The sequence below is a fragment of the Nycticebus coucang genome, chromosome 1 (assembly GCF_027406575.1).
Source record: "Nycticebus coucang isolate mNycCou1 chromosome 1, mNycCou1.pri, whole genome shotgun sequence".
In the NCBI taxonomy this organism is placed as follows: domain Eukaryota; kingdom Metazoa; phylum Chordata; class Mammalia; order Primates; family Lorisidae; genus Nycticebus; species Nycticebus coucang.
Genome location: NC_069780.1, coordinates 51,521,148 through 51,546,403, shown reverse-complemented (window position 1 = coordinate 51,546,403; position 25,256 = coordinate 51,521,148). Strand labels below are relative to the sequence as shown.

The 25,256-nt window shown below is 35.3% G+C and overlaps 1 protein-coding gene across 2 annotated transcripts in view; it reads right to left on the bottom strand.

Moving 5' to 3' along the window:
* Positions 1–25,256, bottom strand: part of FAT4 (FAT atypical cadherin 4) — a 204,065-nt gene that overhangs the window by 22,241 nt on the left and 156,568 nt on the right. For both annotated transcript variants that reach the window (XM_053577478.1, XM_053577566.1), the window contains exons 8-9: positions 16,371–16,621; positions 9,802–14,151 (exon numbers count right to left, since the gene is read on the bottom strand). In XM_053577478.1, coding sequence (XP_053433453.1) covers positions 9,802–14,151; positions 16,371–16,621 — 4,601 coding nt within the window. The remainder of the gene's footprint in view (positions 1–9,801; positions 14,152–16,370; positions 16,622–25,256) is intronic.

The window sequence follows — 25,256 nt, the reverse complement described above, 5'->3', positions numbered from 1 at the left end:
TGAGGAAATTGATGTAATATTTCAGAGCTCAAAATATCATTTAGCTGTCTACTGGAAAGATGCATATTATATTTTATTCAAGAAATAATTTTCATAATCATCTTAGAGGAAAATACTGCTTTCAGGAAAATGACATGACATTATTTGAATGCTTTCACTGACTTTCTTTCTCCATGTACCTTCATCTTTACATTTTAGAGATGGAGTGATGAAAGCTTTATAGTACTGTTCTCACTGTAGAGATTATCTGGATTCAAAATTTCAAAGTAAGAATTCATCTTATTTAGCTTATTTGTCAAAAGTACAATCCTTCTACTGTCAAGAAATATCCCCTAACTTGTACACACCCGTTGTAAAGCAAAATAAGAAATGATAAAACACCTCAAACATTTTCAAATACTTGTAAAGATTTATCCTTGACTACAAAGTGTGTATATGTTGTCATTTTTCTGAAAAGATATCACCTAGGAGGTTATTTTTCAGTTCAATGGAAATTTTTCACACATAATCTGTTAAGGTGAATCAACCAGTATTGAATAAGAGCTTATTATTATTTTTTTTAAGTTTGACTTTAATTAATTAAAAAGAAAATGAAAAATCCATCCAGGCAATCACACAAGCCACAAATGAAGGGCACTATTGGGATGGAGAAGAATCCCAAGTTCTGCTGGACACAATTGATAAAAGAGTTGATTGTATCAAAGCAGGTGGGGATATAGCATGGAGAAAGTCAACAAGTGTCTTAACAAAGTGTTTCCTTCTTAGTCAAGGGAATTAATCCATACAAAGAAAATATTTACATTTCACATGGGAAGCAGAAAAGGCCCCTGGAAGCCAGTATCTTGCCTTAGAAATTTTAGGACTATGACACAGATCAATTTAGGTCTTCTGCTTCCATATCCAGGTTTAACAAAGCTTTGATTAAAAAGTTGATCACTTGGTAGACAAAACTTAGGGTATAAATCCACTTGTTTTGTTGTTTATTTGTTTTACATGAATTTAAATATGTCCTATACCACTGTACTATAATTTTTAATATACATGTTAGAAAAATCTATTAATAGTTTTGCCATAAGACATATTTCATAAACTCCATAAAATAGTGAGATTTTTAAAAAGTTCTTATTAAATTTCCATTCATTGACAGTAGGGCTTTAATTATGGTAGGATTTGTTTCTATAAAGTTATTTTCTGCTTCCCAATATGATTGCCCTAATGCAAGTATCTCGTGAAAGCATATACATTTTTGCATGCACAATTAGGCCTAATGTTGAGCAGAGACAATCCATGTCATCAGAATGACTATGCTTAAACCATTGTCAAAGTTTTGTTTAACTTAGTTCTGTTTTTGTGGCTTGATTATGGAGCCACATTTGTTCTGGTCTGAAATTATAAGTGTGAGTCAGATCTCATGACACTGATGAGCCCACTTCTGCACATCATAGAACCATAGACACACAACATTTTTTCCTTTATAAATAAAATTGGGAACCTCCTTACAAGGCAAAACACTTGAGCTAACAGCATTTCAGAATACTTTTCCAAATGAAGAACATGAAAATAAACAAGTTACTAAACTCAGGGCACAGAAATAAGGTTTTGAGCATTGTAGCGGTGCGTTACATTTGAGAAATAGGTAGGAAAATGTTTTCACTATAAAAACATACAAAATTTTCACATGTGCTGCTGGATGAAGTTTTATTTTATTTTTTCTTTTTTGCATTCTTTGCCTGAAAATGTAGTTCAGGGTTGTGTTAAAAATAACATGTATTAAACATAGAGAATCATGTAATTTCTTTGGCGTGGTCAACATAGCCTTTATATCATAAAAATGTTGGTAGGTTATAAAATTGCTAACTTTGCTTCTTAAAGATTGGAAATGGGGAACCAAGTACAACAATTTTAGAAGGGTACCATCATGTCCGCTTCTCAAATACTTAGACATATGTGCTCTCTATGAAGATATGAGTATAAAATTCAAGTCATGAATCCTAGAAAGCTCAACTATATCTTTCTTGAATTTTGTTTGGAAATACTACCTTTATAAATTTTGTTTTAAACAACAATAATAGAAATGTATATGGTATTCTTTAGAGTTGTAATTTTTATATAAATCTGTTGTCTTATTTACCCCTTACCAATGGTATTTTAACACAGACATCTGAGTTTAATTCAAATATAAACTATAGGCTATTGCAGTGAGTACAAAATGAGGAATGGAAAGATATCCTAAAATAAAGAACACTTACTCAAGTATTAAAACATACAGTAACTAAGGAGGTGGTAGAAGTTACAAACTAAGAAAATATTAGCTTTGAGTATGAATTTCCTTCAAAAGGTTAATTCTCAGTAGAAGCTGATTCTTTGAGTATATAATAGTTTAAGTAGAAATTAGTAAGAAACAAATTCAATTGTTTCATTTAACATTGTAATTTTAAAATAGATTTTTATTTCCTTATTTTATCTTAGTAGATAATTATAAAAAATGTGTAAGATTGCTTTGCATTGGGTTAAATAAAGAAATGTATTATTGAGTTTAGGGAAAAAGATAGACTTGTTCTAGGTATGTAAATGTTTACCATTCAAAAAATTTAGTTTTCATTCTCTGTATAATGAGTAAACATTTTTACAATTCATGCTCTCAAAGAAGTTGTCATACTAGAGACAAATTTAAAGACAGTTTGAAAACTAAATGTTTTAATTTACATTATTTAAAAGACCTGTTTCTTTTGTATGAAAAAAGGATATCTTCACTTTACTTAGAATAAAAGAAAATCTCTCAATGCATATTTCTCAGATTTGGAAAGGTTATGCTCAATTACCCAATTAAAAATTAACAAGAAAATCTGTATTGTTCTTTTCAAGTCTCTCTACTCAAATTGTAGCGTTAATGGCATAATGATTATCAAAGAATATGGTAGTTTGAATTACTCTAACATGCTCCCGGTAAAATAATCTGATGTGTTGAAGTGCTGTAAAACACAATCTCGGATCATTCATTTAATTAATGCTGCAAATCAATTAACAAGACTTGTTAGTGCCTTCAGGCTTGCAAGGATACTGGTAGGACTTGCACAAAGACAGACATCCATGCCTCTTGAACACAATAAACATATCTTAATAGGAAACATATCTTTTGTTTGTATATTGTCATAACAGCTGTTTAAAAGAAAAAATTGATCTCATTGCTTTGATATCCATCAATTAATTGCGTTGACATGCACTATTTATCATAGATAGAAGGAGATGTGCTTCAAGAAGTGTAAATTCTTAGCACATGAAGAAATTGAAGAATAGAAATTGCTGAAGATGAAAATAACTGTGTAATAGGAAGCCAGGGTATCCACAGACTGTCCAAGATTATACTTTAAACATAGAGGAGAAATTGAGCCTGAATCTTTACCTTCAGAGATAGAAGATGTGATGATGTGTTAAACATAAACGGAATCTGTTGTGATCACCTATGGTCTTTTCAACAAGGATGTGTATTTGAGTTTTACTTGTCCAACAGCATACTTTAATGTTGGTTTATATAGAGCAGAGGTGAATTTATTTTCAACTGTTAAACTAGACCACCTCAGGAGGACATAATAACTCTTCATATCCTATAATTCATGCAGGCTTCAATTTAATATCTTAGATCATAAATACATATGTATTAGACTAGTAAAGGCATGACTTTTAGACCTCTTACTTTTATACAGAGAAGGGAACTACATGCAACTATCAAAGTTCATTTTACATCTAAATTATGTAATAAAATAATTCTAAAATATATTTGCCATTCATTCCAAATATTTATGTATTTGTGCTTATAAAATTTTTTATTATTGCAGCAGAAAGTAGCTGTTATTTTCACAATCTGTAATTGTTTCAGATTACTATCCAAGGCACTATGCATCTAAATATTCTGCTTAATAGCACTTCAGTTTCTTTATATCAAAACAAAAGAAAAACTACCTTGTTTTGCTAAGGGTTGCCATTAAGAAAAGTAAAAACAAACAAGCAAACAAAAACCTTTTTTACTTTAATATTTTTACCTTTATATTTGGAAACAAACAAAAACACAAATACAATTTCAATGAGCCTACAAATGATTGTGTACAATTACGTACATAATATTCATGATAAGCTTACATGCTTTTGTTTTTGTAAAAATAAGAAGCATTTAAATTACTAGAACCAAAAAGTATTAATGGCTTAGTAAGTTAATATATCATCTAAGGTAAACTGCCTAATTTCAGATATAATAAACTCAAAGTAAAACTTTCAGCCTTTATCTTCTTTTATATCAGCCACTCTTCTATATCTCAAAGAGAATTTCATTTCTTATCTATTCACTAAATTTTCTTAATATTCTATGGTTTTGTGGTCCCATGATCATCAACAAGATTAATACATGACTGTAGTGATTTTAAGAGAATGGTTGTTGGTTAGTCCTTTCATCTTTATAAAAGCAAATGTTTGGTAAGTTTCTCAGTAAAGTTACTAAGCACAGATGGTATATAACATTTTATATCTGTAAAAATATTACTGATGATAGTGTCAAATGTCATATAAGTGATGAATGGACAAATCTCATCCTGCCTGAAATATCGGGACTTGGTTGAAACATAGTAACGTCTTCATATGGTAATCCATCACTGGCATTATTCCAAATACTACACTGAAAATACATCCAGATGTGTGAAAGTGAGTGGAAAAGGTGAACGGGACTATGGAGTAAACACGCTGTAAGAGATCCAGGTTTAGATGTAAGCTTTGTCTACAAGCTGGATTTTACAATACCATTCATTGCAAGGAAGGCTTTACTGCCAGGGATGTGATGCAAGCAGTGAAAAATTAGGAGCAGGAATACATATGCTGAGGTGGTTACTGGCTATAATTGAACTTGCTAATTAGCGCTCTAATAAATGCATAGCATTTTCATTTGTATAAGAAAAGAAATACCACATTTATCATTATTAGGCTAATGCAGTCCTCCAGGATCCCCTGGAATTCCAAGGTATGATAACATGAAATATGTATTTTTTACTTTACTGAGAGATACTATTGATATAATTTTTAGAACCATTACATTTTGTGAAAATTTAGAAATTAATTTTTCACATAGCCTATGTTACAAAAGTCTTTATTCATTTTCCCCAGTATTCCATACTTATCAAAGTTTCATTTAGTCATATAAAAATTAAATTATTGGAAAATGTTCTTAACAATGAAACATGATTGTAACTGAATATGTTTATAATTTATTTTTTCAAAATATTTCCTTTTGGTTCTTTTTCCGGCAATTAAGAAACAAAGATTAGAGACACAAGTTATACAAACACATCCCTTTAAATCATTCATCCATTCATAGAGTTATTTTACATTTATTATATGCATGGTTATAACTTTCAGGAATAAGCAGGTTGCAACGTGATAATAAAAACATCCCTTCATATTTTTTGTTCTGTAACCTTCATTTTCATATTTGCATTATAGGATGTTCTGTACACAAAATATCTGTTTAGCTAAGACGCAAGGGTTCCCTGTGGGAATCTGAGGATAAAATCTCTCAGTTCATATCAATTTTCCTTCTCTCTTCTAAACTCTAGCACAATTTCTAACTCCACATTGACAAGGTTGGTTTGTTTGGGCCCTCCAAATTTAATGTTGATATTTGGTCACCGGTGTAGAATGTGGGGCCTAGTGGAGAGTTTTGGGTTCATGGAAGCAGATCCCTTGTGAATAACTTTGTGCCCCCTCTGCAGTAACTAGTGGGTACTAACTTTATTAGTTTACAGGATAGCCGGTTGTTTAAAAAGAGCCTGGCACTTCCTCCTCCCTTCATTACCCCTTTTTTACCCCATGATACACCTGCTCCTCCTTCACCTTTCACCTTGATCAAGAGGCTCCCTGAAGCCCTCACCAGAACCAGAGGCTTACATCACACTTCTTGTACAATCTGCAGGACCGTAAATCATATAAACCACATTTCTCTATAAATTACCTAGTCTTAGACATTTTCTTCATAGCAACACATGGACTAATACACACAAAAAAATAATGCAGTGTTTTTTGTAAAAGAGAGAGAGAGTGTGAGTGTGTGAAATGGAGGTTAGTAGGTGAGGATGATTTTAAGGAGAAAGCTCAGAAAATCTTGTGGGTCCAATCTATAATTCCTCAAACTTCAAAACTATTAATAAAATGGAAGAAAAAGTTCACAAAAATAAAGAGTATGAAAAATAAAGGTGATCTGAAATATTGCAGATGGTGAAAAAATAAGTGAATATACCCAGTCCTTGCAGAAGTAAGACTTTCCTAAGGCACTAGTATTTAATTAATGTTAACAGAAGTAAAACTTAGTATGAGTAATTTTTTAAAAATTCATTTATGAAGCACACTTATGTGTAAGTATGAATTTTCTCTTCTGGATTCTCAGCTCTGACGAGCTCTTTAAGATATATTAATATAATACCACTGTCTTCCTGAGTCAGACCACCTGACAGAAACTAGCCATAGAGTAATTTAAAATCATCCCTCAGAAATTAACTTTAAAAGAACATTAATCTGATATAGACATTGAAACAATGTATTCTTAACATAGTACAATTTAACATATGTGACCATTTTTTTTTGTTGTTATTTCCTGGAAAATGAAACAAAGACATAAAACTATCGAACTTTGCTAGTTTTTTTTTTTTTTAATTTTTTTTTTTTTCGAACTTTGCTAGTTTTACTGAATGATTGGTCATGGAGAATTTGAAACAATGAATCATGTGACTACAAAAATGTAAGAGTCATATTATCATTCAAATTTATGTTTATTTACATTGGTCCTGATCAGCTGGATTATCTCCAACTAAAGACTGAAATAAACTCTGAGGGGAAGTATGTAATGTCCATATATAACTTCAAATAACCTTCCTTAGATAAACAGGCTATTTTACCAATTTTGTCAGCTCTGGCCCAAGAGTCACTAGAATGTAGGCTCAATTTCCTACATTGTAAAATAGAATAATCATAACATCTTTTTATGACACATATTATCTGTTGACATTCAGTATCATTCCTATCATTCTGTATTGCAAGGACTTTTCCAGTCTCCTTTCCAATATTATTCAAGTTTACATTCTGCCTGGGAAAAAGCTGGAATGATATATGAATGATCAAAACAAAGCAAGGATCATGCTCCTGGGAATCTCTGACTATGGCACTGCAGGTGGGCAAGATGATAAAGGGTGATTTTTTGCAATATCTGTGATGTCCTTATTGCTGAGATCATTAGTGGATTTTCCTGACCTGCACTTTTAGCCAGGTTGCCAGGTTAAAGATTTTGTAAGCTATTTCCTGGTAACAAGTACCTTCTTGCCTCAAACTTCTAAGAGTAGCTATGGCTCCTGACCAGTCTCAGACCCACGCACAGTATCATAGGTTTTCTGTGACGATTATGTGGAATGAACAATAAACTCTTGGAAGATACAGGAATTCATTGTAATGCTCTATAGCAAGTACAAATCAAAGTGCACTGCCTGTGACATGCAGATAAGAAGCTCAAGTTCTGGAGCCAAGGTTATAGTCAAAACCTGGTCAGAACACTTTCTGTGCCAAGGCTGGAGGGAAGTTGTTTAATCTCTTTTAATAATTCTTTTTGGACTTTAAAATGGCAATTATAACAATAACAACATCACAAAATTGTGAGAATTAAGTGCAGGAACGTCTATAAGCAAGAAGCTTATGCAGAGCTTTTCACAGTCACTTGATAAATGTTATTAATGTTTTATGATGAAAAAGCCATTTCTAAAATTTTTAACTCTCACATTTAGAGAAGTATTCAATGTACATTTAAATAAAGTAAAGCAAAGAAACAAACTAATGAGAAGTAATGTGCTAACTCATGAAGTAAGGAACATTTATGCTGAAATTAGCATATGGGACCTTTCCCTGTTCACTATCAAAACCAAATATTTTTGCATTTCTTTTATACTAGGACTAAATGTAAACTCAACCTAAACCTGTGTGAATAAGTACATTATACTATAATAGGACAATGAAAAAGTGTTTATTGTCCATTTCCAACTGAAGAAGTAACTTTTGGGGTTGGTGGGAAAGAGGAAGATTTTCTAGAAATCCTGAACTCATAACATGTTTATAGCCCTATTCTCATGATCCTAGGATACAACTCTGGTTGAGACTCACATTTATCTTCTGCTACTAAAGCTCTCCAGCTTTTCCAAAACTCTGTGATATGCCTATTATTACCACTATGCTAGTACTATTGCTAATATTACTAATTAGTATGGCCATGCATTGAATGCCGGGCACTGTGAGAAGCATTTTATGAATATCGTATTTACTCATTACAACAACCCTAAAAGATAGGCAATTATAGTTATTTCCTATTTTATGAATGGAGAAATTGAAGGTCAGCTAGCTTAGGTGATCTCCTAAAAGCGGTAGCTAAATCAAATTCTTCCAGATCTATTAGTCTTCCCATTACCCATGCTTTTTGTTCCTTTTCTTCATTTATATTTCAAGAACATTATTTTGTTAGAAGGCCAAACCTATATGTTCTGCTTCAGCTTTTTCAAGCTTGCTTAATATATGCTATCGAAGAGTTCAATTTTCCAAGTATAAACCATAAGTATACACAGATTGTGAAATCTTAAAAATATATTATCCAAATGTATTTGCTTAAAGATCTCATTTAAAGTATTCCTCTATACATATATAAAAATCTGAAACAACCTATCCTGATTCTATCTATATTAGTAGTACTTTAAATTGTGCTTAAAAACATCATAGAGGAACCCTGTGTAATACCCATGTTCTAAAAATATGGAGTGAAGAAATTATAAAGTAGAATACTGCTGTCCTCAAACTTAGCAGCAGGGTAACATGCATTCACAGTCGAAGGAACATCAACCATTGATCAGCTAATAGACAACAGGTAGGTAAATAATTATGACAGTAGTAATGATGACAGATACACAGGTATATGGAGGTAGAGGTTAGAGTAGAAAGAGAGCTGTGCGTATGTGGACTTGGTTTCCCCTTAAGATACTAAGGACTAGCTGAACAGATTTTCTGCTACATGTTTAATGCGCTTCTAAAATGTCAAATTGTGTAAATTGTGACTTACTTTTGTTCTGGGTTTCTTGAGAAACCAGCCAGTGATTCTTTCTACCCAACTACTAGAAATAACACATTTTAATGTAATCGTGTAAAACACGATTTTTGCTGTACTCTCCTCACAAGGTGGATTGCATTTCAATCATAATGATGTTTATGATTTTAAAAGATCATAAAAATACTGATGATAAAACAATCAACAATAATAACTAATAATAATGATTTCGCCTGTAAAATGATCCAGGTTTTATGCTTTATATATACCATGTCCTTTCATCTTTAGAAGATATTATTCTAAATCTATAATCTCCTTTCATCTATAAACATGTAATCTAATCCATACCTCCTTTAAGAAGATCGTATTCTCTTTCAGCGCTTATCAGAGACACTGAGCAAATTAACTAAGAGTTTGAACTTAGAAATTAACTGCGTAACTGAATGCCAACACTACTGCAAAGCAACTCACCGTAGAAAACTAACTTAACTTCCATCTACTATGTCCTTGTCCATAAAAATTGGAAAATGTCTCTACCTACTAGGTTTTCTCATAGGAAATACAAATCATTAAAAATGTTTGTTAAAATTACGTTTGTTTTTTGGACAATCATTTTAAAAGGACAAAATGTATTCCTTCCTATTATATTTGACATGGCTAAGGTCAGTGAGAAAGCTACAACATTGTCCTACCTGTGTATCCAGTCTTGCAAACGCAGTTGAAGCTTCCTGGAAAATTCTGGCAGATGGCACCATTCTTGCAAGGACTGGGCAGGCACTCATTGATATCTCTCTCACAGGCTCTGCCAGTGAAACCATCTGGGCAGCTGCATGAAAATCCTCCTACTAGATTGTGACAGGTCCCACCATTGTGGCAAGGGGATGGCAGGCATTCATCTATATCTATTTCACACCAGCTGCCGGCATATCCTGGCAGACACCTGCATAGGAAAGGCTGCAGGGGTTCATTTGCCACAATGATGACTGGGAGACTCTCACGGCTCTTCAACGCAGAGCCCACAGCCAGTCTTCTTATACAGCTCCCTCCATTCTGACACGGGCCATGGATGCACGAGTCATGGTCCACAGATTCTACCTTTACGCCACTCTGCCGGAGAAGGGTCTCTTTGATGCTTTCAAAGAAGGTGGCTACACCACTGGGATTCACATACTGATTATTATTTCTCTTCACAGCTGCCAAAAGAAAGGTTCTATTGTTTTCCTCATATGCACTATACAGTTGCACAGCAGTCCCTAGGCCTGTCAGCTGTGAACTGGCAATGCGTAAAAAATGAAGATAGTGGTTAGTCAAGAAGTCCTTTACTGTGGGTACGCCGAGACGAAGTAGGATGCTGTTATCCACTGTGGCATTGGAAAATCCAGCAAAGAAAACTCTGATATTGCTTGTGACTGTGCTGTGCACTCCATCATTGCTAAGGACAGTCAGATCAAATGTGCCATCCGTGAATCTTGGCTGGGAATTCAGATCACAAGTACCTGTTGGAATATTGAAGAGGCTTGTAACTCCTGAAGTGAGGGAGCAGTGGAAGCTGTCTAATATGTCTGGATCCTGTGGCTTCACAGAGCCTAAAATCCCTCCAGGAAACAAGTTGCCATAATAATTAACAAATATCTCCACCGTCCGAGACTGTGAAGGGTTGTCATTTTGGTCTATAACTGTGATGTGCACGGTGCCTGTAGAAGACATCTGAGGAACCCCAGAATCCCTGGTAACCACAGACAGGTAGAAGTCTGCAATCTGCTCTCTGTCGATCTCTCTGGTTGTGCTCAGAACTCCAGCAGTATTCAGGCTAAAATAATTTGTGGCAGGCCCTGTGCTCAGCAAGTAATAAGTAAAGGGACCTTGATTGGGAGGGAGATCAGGGTCAGTGGACTGAAGGGTCATCACCAGAGTTCCTGAGCGTTTGTTTTCCATAACTTCTCCTTCACTGATGGTCAGCATGGGCCCATTGTCATTTATATCTTCTAGGGTGACCAACAAGGTGGCACTTCCTGTAGCTGAGGGGGTCCCTGAATCAACAGCCAAAACCGAGAGGTTATAGATGGGTAGAGTTTCTCGATCTAATTCTGCCGTGACAGTGATCTGTCCTGTCTGTGGATTAATGGAAAAGGCACCGTTTTCATTCCCTGATCCAATGAAGTAAGAAAACCTACTCCAGCTGGGGATGGAATCTGAGTCAAAGGCACTGACAAAGGTCACGTGAGTTCCTATTGGGACCCCTTCACTGATCTGAACGCTGTAGATGTTCAGACTGAAAATGGGTGGGTCATTGGCATCAAGCACAGTGACATTTACAGTGACCTCATCTACATCTGCACCTCTAATGCTGCCAAAATTCTTGGCCAAGACCTTCAGAGATACCCTTTCTTCTTTTTCTCTATCAAGAATTCCAGAAACATAAATTTGTCCTGTCTTCTTATTGATCTGGAAACCCTTCTTTCGGCTATTACCAAAAATCAAATAGTGTACCTCCCCATCGATGCCCAAATCACGGTCACTGGCAAACACTTCTCCCACAATAGTGCCTTTAGGAGCTGCTTCTGAGATTTCAAAATAGTAAAGTTTGGAAACAAAACGAGGCACATATTCATTTGTCCCTTTTAATTGTATATTAACAGTGGTGAAACTACACCTTTCTTCGTCAGGGACATTGAAGGCTTTCACAGTAAGATGGTAGCTCTGCTTGGTTTCAAAATCCAAGAAGCCTTGAGTGGTTATGACTCCTGTGTTAGGGTCAATGACAAAGAGGTCACTGTCAGATGACTGTACAGTGTATGCAATCACGGCATTTGTCCCGGAGTCAGCATCTGTTGCATTCAGGTGGATAACTGTTGTTCCACTTGGGGCATTTTCCAAAACAGTTGGGAAATATTCATCAGAAAGGAAGACTGGAGAATTGTCATTCACATCAATCACATTCACAGTCACACTGCAGTAACCGGTTCTTGCAACCCATCCTCCATCTACAGCACTAATCGTCATTTCGTGTTTCTGGCATAGCTCATAATCAAGAGCTTTGGCTAGTGTTAATATACCCGTGGAAGAATTGAGTGCAAAAATGCCATCTTCATTTCCTGAAGAGATGCTGTACCGAATCAAGCCGTTCATAGCTGTGTCTCGATCTCTTGCAGAGACCGTTCTGACAATGGCACCAATGCTGTGGCTCTCGGGGATAGTCGCACTCATGTGGCTTTGAGAGAATTCAGGCGTATGGTAGTTTTCCTCAGTGACAGTTATCTGAACAGTTGCTTGGGAAGAAAGTGGGGGATTTCCCTTATCCTTTGCAGTGACTGTGACCAAAAACTTTTGATTTAAGTCAGAAATCAGGGAGGATGCTACTGAAATCCACCCTGTATCATTGTCCAACTTAAATTTTCCTAACTGATTTTCATCAGAAATGAAATACTGCACTTCAGAATTCAGTCCAAAATCTTTGTCATCTACTGCAGTCACTTTGATCAATTTTGTACCAACTTTAACATTTTTGGTGACTGGAGTAAAATATTTACTTGTAAGAAACTGAGGGGCATTGTCATTACTGTCCACTATGTTGATGGTGACTGTTGTCTCACTAATCAAGGAAGGGTTACCTCGATCCGAGGATGTCACTATAAAACTGTGCCTGTTGATGTTCGCATTACTGAAGCCACTGACATTTTGGTATTTTAAGATCTGTTTATTGAAAATATCCCCAGTGGTGGCGTTAATCCTGAAATACTCTGACTGAGATTTTATAAAATAAAACACTTGTCCATTTGATCCTTCATCAGGATCTGTGGCAGATACCCGAGTCACTCTGGAGCCAATCTCAGTAAGTTCGGGGCAATCTAAATAATAGGAGGGTCTACTAAATCTTGGAGCATTGTCATTGACATCTGTCACAAATATTGTGACATCTGTACTTACAGTCCACCCAGAATCATGTGCAGAAACTCGTATTCTGTAACGGTCTGTAGCTTCCCTATTTAAAGGTCTACTAATGACAATATCCCCTGTGCTGGGATTAATTGTAAATGGAAGACTTGTGTCCATTATAGAATATTTACTAACTGCATTCATGCCAATGTCTTCATCTGAAGTTGTCACACGTGTAACTGTGTATCCTAAGGGGGAATTTTCGGGAACATGGGCACTAAATATTTGAGAAAATCTAGGGGCATTATCATTTTCATCTAAAATGTTAATGATGACTTTTATTGAGGTACTTTGAGAAGGGGAACCTTTGTCTGAAGATTTTACAGTAAGCACATATTGAGATATTTTTTCTCTATCTAATGGTCGAATGCTTCTAATTTCACCAGTAGCATGATTGATACTGAAACTATTTTCTTTGTTGCCATTAACAATTTCATAATCTAATTGTCCATTGGGTCCACTGTCTTTGTCCATTGCTGAAACAGTAAGTATTTTTCGAGGAGAGAGGTTTTCCAATATTTCAGATACAAATGGATCTTCCTTAAAAATGGGGACATTATCATTGACATCTAGTACTGTTATGTCAAGTTTCTCATAAGAGGAGAAAGGAGGGAAACCCCCGTCTCTGGCCTCTATCCACAAAACATAGTTTTGCATCTTTTCAAAATCCAGAGGTTGACTAATAGACACCTGCCCTGTCAATTGATCAATTTGGAAAGTATTGCCAAGATTCCCACTTGCAATGTAGAAGGACAAAGGTTCTCCTCTCAAGGAAGATCCTGTGAGGGTGGTGATGAGAGAGCCGACTGGTTGGTTTTCAGGAAACATGAATGTTTGTTCTTTGGCTCTGACTTTTGGGAAATCTGCCTTGTTCACAAATCTAACAGTCACTGTTGTAGAATCTGTCTTTGGAAAGGAGCCACCATCCTTTACATGTACAGAAAATGTCACTTCTGAAGCGCCATTTAGTGGTCCAGCTGCCATAATGGCTCCCCTCAGTGGGTCAATGTGAAATTTTTCAGAGTTTCTACCCGAAAGAGAATACTGTAGTTCAGAGTTTGCTCCAATATCAGCATCTGTGACTGTAACCGCAAAGACAAAGGAACCTATAAAAGAAGGAGGTACAGCTGTAATCACACGAATACCAAATAGAGCATTGGGTAGTAGCTTAATGCATATAAAACATCATATTGCTGCCTGATATAATTCATTTTCTTATGATTACTGGAGAAAATAATATCTCCTATATTTTCCCCAAAGTTTTCAAGTCAAATCTGCTTAATGATAGTCTTCGGAGCCGGGCCTTCCCTTTTCTAACTAAAACTGATCCAGCTTGTTGGATTTAATATTTTTTAGTATGCTTTTGAGAGAAGCACAGAGAATAGAACTGGCCCATCATTCAAAATCATAGTTTCTAGGAGAAAAATCTGCACATAACACAATTTTCCAGCAAACAGTTATATGTGAGCTTTGCAAGAAACTATGCTTTCACCCATTATCAAGTGTCTATTGCACTATTATGTTTTAAAATATTTTTCAATCTCTGTATATGTAATTATTTCAATAAAAATGTTATTACTTTTGATTCCTGATATCCACTGTTTTATAGCAAAATCCCTCTATATCTGGGAGCTGTTATGATATGCAGATGAAGTATATAAATATATATGCATAAATCAATTAAAATAATCATAAAGTAGTAAGAAATCAGTACTGAAGAAGAATGGACTCAATTTGAATTCCAAAAGTTGGTGCTTAGAATGAATGCCAGTGGAACAGATTGCAGTAAATACATGCAGAAAAGCTGCCATGAGAACATGTTTTCAATATACTCATTCAGAAACCATTCCCAAACTTGCACTTCCACCCCTTCAGAAGAATTTGTAACAAAATAAAAATTTCTTTATTAAAAAGTTCAGTGATTCTAATTAATCATAAGAAGTCCAATGAGAAAAGATGCTTTAACCTACATCATTTTGCATAGAAGACGCTATATTGCACCACATACATATTAGATGTCATTAAAATCATGCCTGCCAACATCATTTCAACTAAAGATCTTCATCAGGTACTTATGACTTTGGTATTTCCATGTTCAAGTCATAGAAAGTTGGCACACACATCTATGGATTTTATACTTTAAATTGATATCAACTAGACATCCCCAGGTTAGCAGAAGGTAAAGGATCATTGAGAGGACTTAATGTTGGATTCACTTATTTACTCCTTGAATTAAAAATATTTTCAAGTAAGGAAGATTAAATTAATAATGAAGGGAGAAAGGGAGGGGTGGGAGGGGGGAGGGGGGTAGAGGCAAGGGGATTGGTGGGATTACACCAGCGGTGCATCTTACAAGGGTATATGTGAAACTTGGTAAATGTGGAATGTAAGTGTCTTGGCACAGTAACTGAAAGAATGCCAGGAAGGCTATGGTTAACCAGTGTGATGAAAGTGTGTCAAACGGTCTGTGAAGCTAGTGAATGATGCCCCATGATCATATCAATGTACACAGCTATGATTTAATAAAAAATTAATTAATTAATTAATAATGAGCTGTATTTGTATATTTCCCTGTTCAAAAATGCATTTTAAAAATTACAGGTGGCAGAATATTTGTCCAGTTCTTAGTAGAGTATGCCATTCATTGAAAATACGAAAATGGTGTCAAACTAAATTGTATTTATTTATTTTTTTTTTCATTAAATCATAGCTGTATACACTAATGTGATCATGGGGCACCATACACTAGTTTCACAGACCATTAGTTTTAATAAGATGCAGAAAGAAAAATGCATATTGTTGATATGAAAGTGGTTCATAAGTTTTTTACTAAAGAATACTGATTTATTCACAAAAATTGAAATAAAAATAAATATTAATAAGAATACTCATCCATTAACACTTTAAAAATATATCTATGAAAAATCAAAGTAAAATATGCATCTCCTACTAACAAAATATATTTGAATGCCTAATGTTTCCAGCACTGAAGTATGACATGAAATATAGAGACAATGTCTCTTTTCTTAGGAAAATTACACACAAATTATATCCCTGGGCACAACCATCTTTGACTACAAAGTATATCTATTTCAATAATTTACAATATGCAAGTGATATTGAAAAATAGTAATAGGAAAGACATGATAATTATAAAATCCTATACATAATTGGTCTGGAACGAAAGAGTTAACTTAAAAGGTTCAATTTCATTACCGAAAATAATCTGAATCTTAGAGGATTTGCAAAATATAGACATAAAAATAATGTAAATATAGTTACAGAAAATGTGTGAGGTACCGTTTGCTTATATCCGTGAGATTACCTGGAAGAGTAGGAGACGGGATGTGTGTGACATACGGGTGATGCTGAAATCGTGGTGGATTGTCATTGACATCAGTCACAGTGACGAACACACTGGTAGAACTAGAAAGAGCCTCTGGGGATCCCGCATCACTACAGACCAACACTAAAGTATAGTTATCTTTTGTTTCTCTGTCTAACAATGCGCTGGTGATGATCTGTCCCGTGGATGGGTTGATGGTGAACTGAGAGTTTCCACCAATGATCCTATAACTAAAAAAGAGAGCAGAGATAGGCATATTTCTTATATTTTTAATATTGTAACATTTACTTAACATGATTTAAAAACTGAAGCAGAAAGTGAGAGAACATGACAAGATCGCACAACAATGAAAGAATGAATATGGCTAAAAGATAAATATTTCAAACTTTATGTGAATATCACATTAACAGTCTTTATTGTGAGATGTCCGTTGATGTTAAACAGGTCTTCACACGGTTTGTAGGACTGTCAAGTCACGCAAGACCCCAAAATAAACCCAGAAGGCTATTGTGTTTGAAATAAATTAGCCTGAAAGCATAAATTAGAGCCTTGCTCTACTACGGGGGTTAGTGGGCAGGATTACAAATGAACATCTTTTAAATGAACATAAAAATTACTTTTCTGCTTTATATCCAAATAAACAAGAGAAGATCAGTTGACGATTTTATTCTTTTAAGATAAAATACTGTACTTGACTTCCCCTGACTCCTCGGAACAACGAAAGAACTCATTATTTATACAGAGACCATCCTAGTTACTAATTCTCTCACTTGCCAGTCCTCATTTGGCTTTGTTGCTCTCGTCTGGAGAGGTGTGACACCTTCATGGATTATTCTGATGCTAACCAGATTGGTTAACGGGCAGGAGTTTCCACTGAGAATATCTTCTCTTTTTTCTGAAGAGTAAGGCTATCTGTAAATACTTCTGATTTGATGTCTGAATTGGGGTCCCAGAGATTAGTCAGGAAAGAAGTTAAGCTTGGAGGTTTGGAAATTGGCTGTGGTCCAAAATTTTTAAAGTTGAAGAGTAGAAAAGAAATCGATATCTTTAAAGGTTTTTTTCTTTACACCAGGAAACAGATACCTTTGATGGAGTTGACTACATGTTTCTATGGTTTGGTTCCTGTTCATATAAACATAGCAACAGCAGTCTCTAATGGAAACAATCCCTACATTGCAGCCAGTAGAACACACACTTCTTATACACACAGCTTAAAACTAACATTTCAGTGAAATAACGAATTATTGGAGATCTTATACTTAAAAAGAATAGAGGTATTATAAAATGACAACAATATAGAAAACGAATAGAGAAGGGGTTTGATTGAGGAATGGTTTCAGTAATGATAAAGTACTTGGTATTGTCAGATTTTTAACACTCTTGGGCACACCCACATGTCACAATGAGGAGTGAGTGAGAATAGCACTGACTCTATTTCTTGGACTAGAAGAGACTACAAAAAGTATAATTATTGCTCTTATACAGTAGATTATATCTATTTCCTTCTTGGAAATAAAAATATCAGCATTTTATAAATAAATTCTTGATAATTAGAAATTCAAGACTCACAAAATAATCAAATTACCTTACCTTTTCAAGAGAGTCTATGAAAGACTAGATTTGAGAATTGTCTGATATTATTTTGGGAACCTTGTTGCTATCAGTGGATGTAAAAATAACAAAGTAATTTAATTTAAATAAAGTAATTCATACGGCTGCGAACTTTTTTATAGTCCATGATGGTAAAGGTCAAGGTTGAATCAAATATTTGTTTCTTTCATTCGAACAAACAGAAATAAAAGAAAGATGATGGCAACTGCGTGCAAATTTGGATTTGGATGTTTCATTTATGTTAAGACTGTGGTGTATTAGAAAGAGCAATGTGTTGAAAGGCAAAGGATGTGGTGTCTGGTCCAGTTCCAACTAAACAATCCATAAAGGAATCTACTGTGGTTTAAATATTCCCTCCACAGTTTACATTGAAACTTAATTGTCATTGTAACAGTGTTGAGAAGTGGAGCCTTTCAGAAGTGATTAGGCTAAGAGGGTTCCACCATCATAAATGGATTAATGCCTTTGTTTTGGGAGTGAATTAGGTGTCTGCAGAGTGAGCTCTTGATTAAAGGGTGAGATCAGCCTGATTATTTCTTATCTCTGTCTCCTGTGCTACTCGCTCTGTGATACCTTCACCCTTCCACCTTGAAATAGCACTGCACAGAGTCTTCACCAAATACCGGCCCCATCTTCTTAGATTTCCTAGCTTCTAGAACTGTGAGCCAAATAAACTTCTATTCTTTATAAATTACCCAACCTGTGGTGTTCTGTTATAGCAGCAGAAAAAGAACTATGAAACTTGCATTTGTAAATTCTTATTATTTTTTAAAGTTTAAGCTATTATACATGCTCTGGCCCATGTGAGTGTCTGTTTAAAAGCAAGTCACACATATTTCTATTTTTTAAGATGAAAAAATAAATCATCATACTAATATGTGATTAATCGTTTCTAGACTTATAAAGGCATATAAAAAGAGCCTTTTAGGGCGGCGCCTGTGGCTCCGTGGGTAGGGCGCCTGCAGGCCCTGGCCAAACTGCAACAAAAAAATAGTCAGGCATTGTGATGGGTGCCTATAGTCCCAGCTACTCAGGAAGGTGAGGCAAAAGAATTGCCTAAGCCCAAGAGTTGGAGGTTGCTGTGAGCTGTGACACCACAGCACTCTACCAAGGGAGATAAAGTGAGACTCTGTCTCTATAAAAAAAAAAAAAAAAAAGAGCATTTTGAATATGAGCCATTCTGTAACACTGCCATAGGAAAACTGCAAGTTGAAAGATTTTGGGGGAAGAGAGCTTCACTATTAGAGCAGAGCCCATGGCTGCTCAAGCTGAATCATATCACCGCCATCACTGCTTCACTCACTGCCTCTGGCTTTGCTTCATACAAAGTATTTCCCCACAACACGAGGGAGGAACTATCATAAAATATAAACCAGTCATGTTACCGCCCTGCTTAAAACACTTCCATCATTTCTTTCCTCAGATGTAGAAGGAAATGTTGAATTTTTTATATGCTATATGAGGTCCACCGCTAACACTCACAAACCCACTGAAAGGCTTTCTTTCTCTCAGGCCAGGCCTAAGCTCTTTGCCTTTCTGCCTGTACTGTCATTGCCTACAATGCCTTTCATCCCTTTATTTGTGGATAAAATATTTCTCTATTTTTCTAAAAATTCATTAACTACTTGAAGCTCTTATACTGATTTTCTCAAGTAGTATTGACTATATTGTTTTTCTACCCATTCTGTGCTGAAGCTGTAAGTTGTTACAAGGTAGTATTATTACAAGATTACATCATGTATTAAACTTACTTCTTTGGGGCCTAGAGTGCCTAACTCCTCAGAATTCAACAAAGTGTGTAGAAGCTCCATGGTTTTACAGTATGGTGTGGCACATGGTAACTAGGGGTTCGAAACTGGCGTCGGGGAAGTCAGTTCATTTTTATCATAGCAGTGCAGGCATGATGCAATTGTGGACAGGACTAGCATCTTGTCAGAGGAACACACAGGAAGGAATGAGTGCCAGAGGCATTAGAAAAGAAGAAACATGAGAATTTGTCCACTGATTATATATAGTGGGCAGAGGATGACCTTTACCCACAAGGTGTAGATGAAAAAAGCAAGACGACGTTATTCAGGGAAAGCAGAAAACCAAATGAGAAAAAGGAAAGGTTCGAAGTTTCAGCTGCCTTGTGTTTATGATGCCAACAGAACCTCCTGGTAAAATAATGTCTCTCAGAGAGTTATAAATGTAGGTAGGAAACTCTAGAACGAAGTCAGAGTTAATAGCACAAATTTCGAGGGTTTTTGCATGGAATTTATGTCTTCAGCCATGGAAATGCTTCTTAATCTCTCTCTCAAATACACACATATGTTTGTGTACAAATACACATAAGTATAAAAATAGAAAAAAAGGACTGAATAAAATAATGCTATGGGGAATGATCAAATTACTTTGAAGGGAGAGAAAAAGGAGGAGACAGAAGGCTGGTTGGAGATGAAGGGTGACAAGTAAGCAATAATATTTCCATTGATATTCAGAAGGAAAAACATGCCAAAAAGACAAGGTATCTAGGGTATAAACATTGCAAGTGGTAATAAAGAAAAAGGAGTCAGAAAAAGTCACCGGACTTGACATACTGCAGTAGAGACTTCTGATCGAGCCTTGTAAGTAAAGCAATAGAGGAGAAAATCAGACTGCAAGATTTTTAGGAATAAACAGCCAGAGAAAACGATGAGGTAGTGAAGCCATCCTTTCCACAGCATGGCAGTAAAAGTAAAAGGAGTGAAAGCCGCACTTCTGGAGAATTTAAAGTCATTGATTCAATGCATTTACTTGAGTAATAGCCACTATGATATGCCAGACATTGTATGAGAAAGAATGTATTGGAAATTAAATAGTTATAAGCAGGATACAAAGAAAAACTAACATTAATGTAGTGACTTTGTTTTGATAATTGTGCCAGAGACATTGATATATAATTGATTCCATATATATTTCTTGACACATACTAAGGGTCAATAAATATTTAATTTTCACAAGTATAAAGTACAATTGGTCCCCAAGTTACAAACATCTGACTTATATACAAGTCTCACTTACAAACGAAGGCTATTACAGGAAATCTCCTGAGTTACAAACATCTGACCGATGTACAACTCGCACTTACAAATGGAGGCTATTATAGATAATTGGTTAAATGTACCTGTTCAATTTACATACCAATTGAAATGAAGAACAAGCCTATAGATCTGTCTCATTCCTAACTGGGGATTGCTGTATCAATTCTTACCTCCACTTTTATTGTTACAGAAACTAGAGACTTAAAGATATTAAAATGACTTCCCTAGGTCAAGGTGGGCAAATAAAAGAACCAAATTCAGTAACAGATAGTCTGAGCATTTCTGTAGATATGCTAATTTATGTAGCTGAGCATGTAAGTAGATAAAAAATGATCAAAGGGAGAAAGGTAACCTGAAGACAAAAGAGAGAAATGCAATAACTGTTGAATGAAGGTTTGAAGGAAATTTAATGGGAAGACATTGAGAGCGCAAGTTAAGGGATTTTCTAGAGAAAGCTGGCCATGTCAAAACAGTTTTGTGATTTTCTCCAGTGTTGCCACATAAAAGAAATCAACAGCGAGGTTTGAATGAAGGTTTGGTCCAGTTGGTAGATGAGAGCATACATGAGCTGTAAATAGTAAGTTCCAGAATAAGTATGTGGAAAGTGAGAATATAAACTGGATAGAGCAAAACTAGGAATTAACATAGGGTGATTTGCTAGAAGTGAAAGCATTTAATAGTGAAAAGGTATAACTCAAAGTACACCATGTGTAGAAATGTGTAGTTTGATCAAATAGGCAGAAATAAAAATGTAAATAAATATCTGTTAGCTGGTTGCTGTGTGCAAGATTATGCTAGTATGTGTGGGAAAATTAGCAAATTATAAGCTACATAAAGGTTTGTGTTCCTACAGAGCCCATGAGTACTTGAATAAATATCTTAAATATATAAAATTTAAATAAGCAATATAACAACCAAAACAATAGCTCTTTTATCCAGAAGAGAGAATACGTTTTCTCTAATATTCCATGAACAGCAAGAAGTCATTAACACTTGTTATAAAAAGGCATTATATTCCAATAATATATTATTAGGCCAGAATAAACAAGTTTGAGGTTGTCATTGCTATATACTTATCCTATGAAAACATTTTTAATTTAAACTAAAATAATTGTTTGCCTTAAGTTAATTCACATTATGGTATTTTTCAGAAGATAAAACAGCTTCGACTTTTATTTTAACTGATTTTATGATGATCTACATAGTCATTTCAAGATTTTCACTGATGGGATTTTTGGATTTCAGTGAATACAGAAGTATACATTTTTTTTTCTCTGACATTAAAAAGAAAAAGAAAATTCAGCCAACCAAATAACCAAAATACATACTACTAAACCAAAACAATCATATCAGACCTACCTGTGCAATTCTGTAAAACATTTTGAAAAAATGAACAAGATTTTCTAGACCAGTTTTACAAGCATAGTTCACAAGTGTAGGATAACATTTTTCAATAAATCTTTGGCATATACTAGAAGAAAACAGCATATCCTCTTACCATTTTATTTATAGCAATAAACAAATGGATCAGTGAATGATAGGATCAAATTTGTAAACATGTAACTGCACAGTCAGGAATTTAAACATCTCAGACAAGAGAACTGTCCTGTTACTCAAAAAAAAAAGTAAACACATTTTAATAAAGGAAAAAACTATATTAAAAGTGTAATAATACTCTTGTATACAGATAACAAAAGATGAATATAAATCATGTTTGAACATCTCTGGTAATTTCAGTAGCCAAAAGTGACTTGAGTCTTACAATTTTAATACAGTTTTTTCATTTCTTAAAATCCATGTACTTTCTTTTGGCTCCCTCTGTTTTGACTGCCTTAAGTGACAACTTCCTCTGCATGACAGATAGTTATTAGATTATCACACTACAATGGATACAACTTCACTTCCAAAATCATTATCAGAAACTTACTGAGCACTAACAGTGGACAGATAGAGAGCTAAGTGTTCTTCCTGGATTAGAACAATATCAATCTATAATCAACAAACGCATTTTTTTTTTTTTTTTTTGGTTTTTGGCTGGGGCTGGGTTTGAACCTGCCACCTCCCGCATATGGGACCGGCGCCCTACTCCTTGAGCCACAGGCGCCGCCCAACAAATGCATTTTTTTTTGTTCCACACACTATTCTAAGTAGCTCACTTAAATTATTTTACTTATTTTCTATACATGCAGTTTCACTATTACAATACTTAGTCCATTGACAAGAAAACTTTGTCCACAGATATTAAATAAGTTCCCCATAGTCATGAACCTACCCAATTCATAATGGTAGGTTCAGAATTCAATTTCACAAAACTTGATTTCTAAGGCTCTGCTCTTAACCTTAAGCTGAAGACTTTGGGCTGAATGTCGGGGTATGAATTTCATTATTTCTGTGCTTTGGTGTAGGACAAGTAAAGGAGAAGGTATCTCTTGGCTTTCTGAGGCACATACTCTGGAAGAAGTTCAGTTGTACCCTCTGTCTGGGTGGTGCTAAGCACAATAACCCAAACTGTGTACGACCCTGCACAGAAATTTCCCTAATCCTTGGTGATTTGACTTTATAGGCCTCTGGGAACTTAGCACTTCTCTTGAGTGTAGGTCTGAACGATATTAAATGTTGCTTTCTCTCTTTTCACAAGGCATGCAAGTGTCCATTCTGCCCTGGATTTCCTACGTTACCTATGGCCAGATGGCCTTCTCAGCTGCTTTAGAGGTATTTTCCTTTAAACCAGCTTTTCAGTTCTGGAGAATTCCCAGAGACCAGTTTCAGCTCCTCTTTCCTTCCCTTGGTATATTATCTACTAAACTGTTCTTATTGATTTTTAAATGTCCTCTAACATTGGTGACTTTCAATTTGTTTTTGTTTCTGTTTTTGGAGACAGAGTCTTATTCTGTTACCAGGCTAACAGGCCATGGCATCAGCTTTGCTCATTGCAACCTCAAACTCCTGGGTTCAAGCCATCCTTCCTTCTGCTTTAGCCTCTGAAGTAGCAGGGCTATAGGCACCTGCCTTAATACCTAGCTTGTTTTTCTGGTTTTAATAGAGATGGGGTCTCTTGCTCATGCTGGTCTCTTAACTTCTGACTCAAGGGATTCTCCTTCCTCAACCCCCAGAGTGTTAAGATTACAGGCATGAGCTGCCACACCCAGACGTGACTCTCAAATCTATCCAGCGCTGATTTCAACACATATCTCCAACTTTCCAGCTGATATCTCTACATGAATGACTAAGTCATCCCTGACAACATTTAAATCAAACCTGTTTTCTCCCAATTCTGTTTCTCCTCCAATCAAGTCATTTCAGTAAGTGATATCACAAGCTACCCAGATGGTTGAACAGACAACTTAGTCAGATAATTCTGATTTCTTTCTTTTGTTAACTCTCATTTTTAGTCTCAAATTTATGACACAAATCTATTCATTTAATTTTCATTTCCTCATAAAAGTACAAGTCCAATCTACCTTGAATAACTATATTAATTAGTGCTCAAATGGTTTCCCTTGACCAATATGAAGTGACCATCATCGTCTTTTTTGACTTTAGTTGCTTTAAATCCACATGTCTCTGAAAACAAGATTGCAACCCCTCTTTTCTTCTGAATTCCGTTTGCCAGAAAAATTGACTTCCAACCATTAACTCTGAGTTTTAATTTATCTTTTGATGTGAGGTGTGTTTCCTGCAGACAGCAAATAGATGGCTTGTGTTTTTGAATCCAATCAGCCAATATATGCCTTTTCAGTGGGGAATTCAAACCATTGACATTTATTGAGATAATTGATAAGTGCATATTAATTGAAAAATGCCTCAGAGGCCTCCAGCTTTCACTGTCATCTCTGATGTTAGGAAGACACTAATAAAAAGCCAGTTTCCCAAGGTGATTTTGGTATAAGGAAATTAGTAACAATGACAAACTAAACTATTTGATCATCACCTTATCAACACATATGCTACCCATGGCCAAGAGTTCCTCTGAATTCGTTGCATTCTATCTTCTGATCCTTTACTTTCATAGCCATCTAACCTATTCTAATTTACCTAACACCAGCCTAGAGGAGGGAAAGTGTACAAAAATATTTATATCTATGAGGTTTTCTCTGGAGTATCTTGAAATCTTCATTCCTTACCGTTTAGAACAGCCTTAGGAGAAGGGGGCTACATGGATCAGACAAATGTTACAACTAATTGCTTTCAC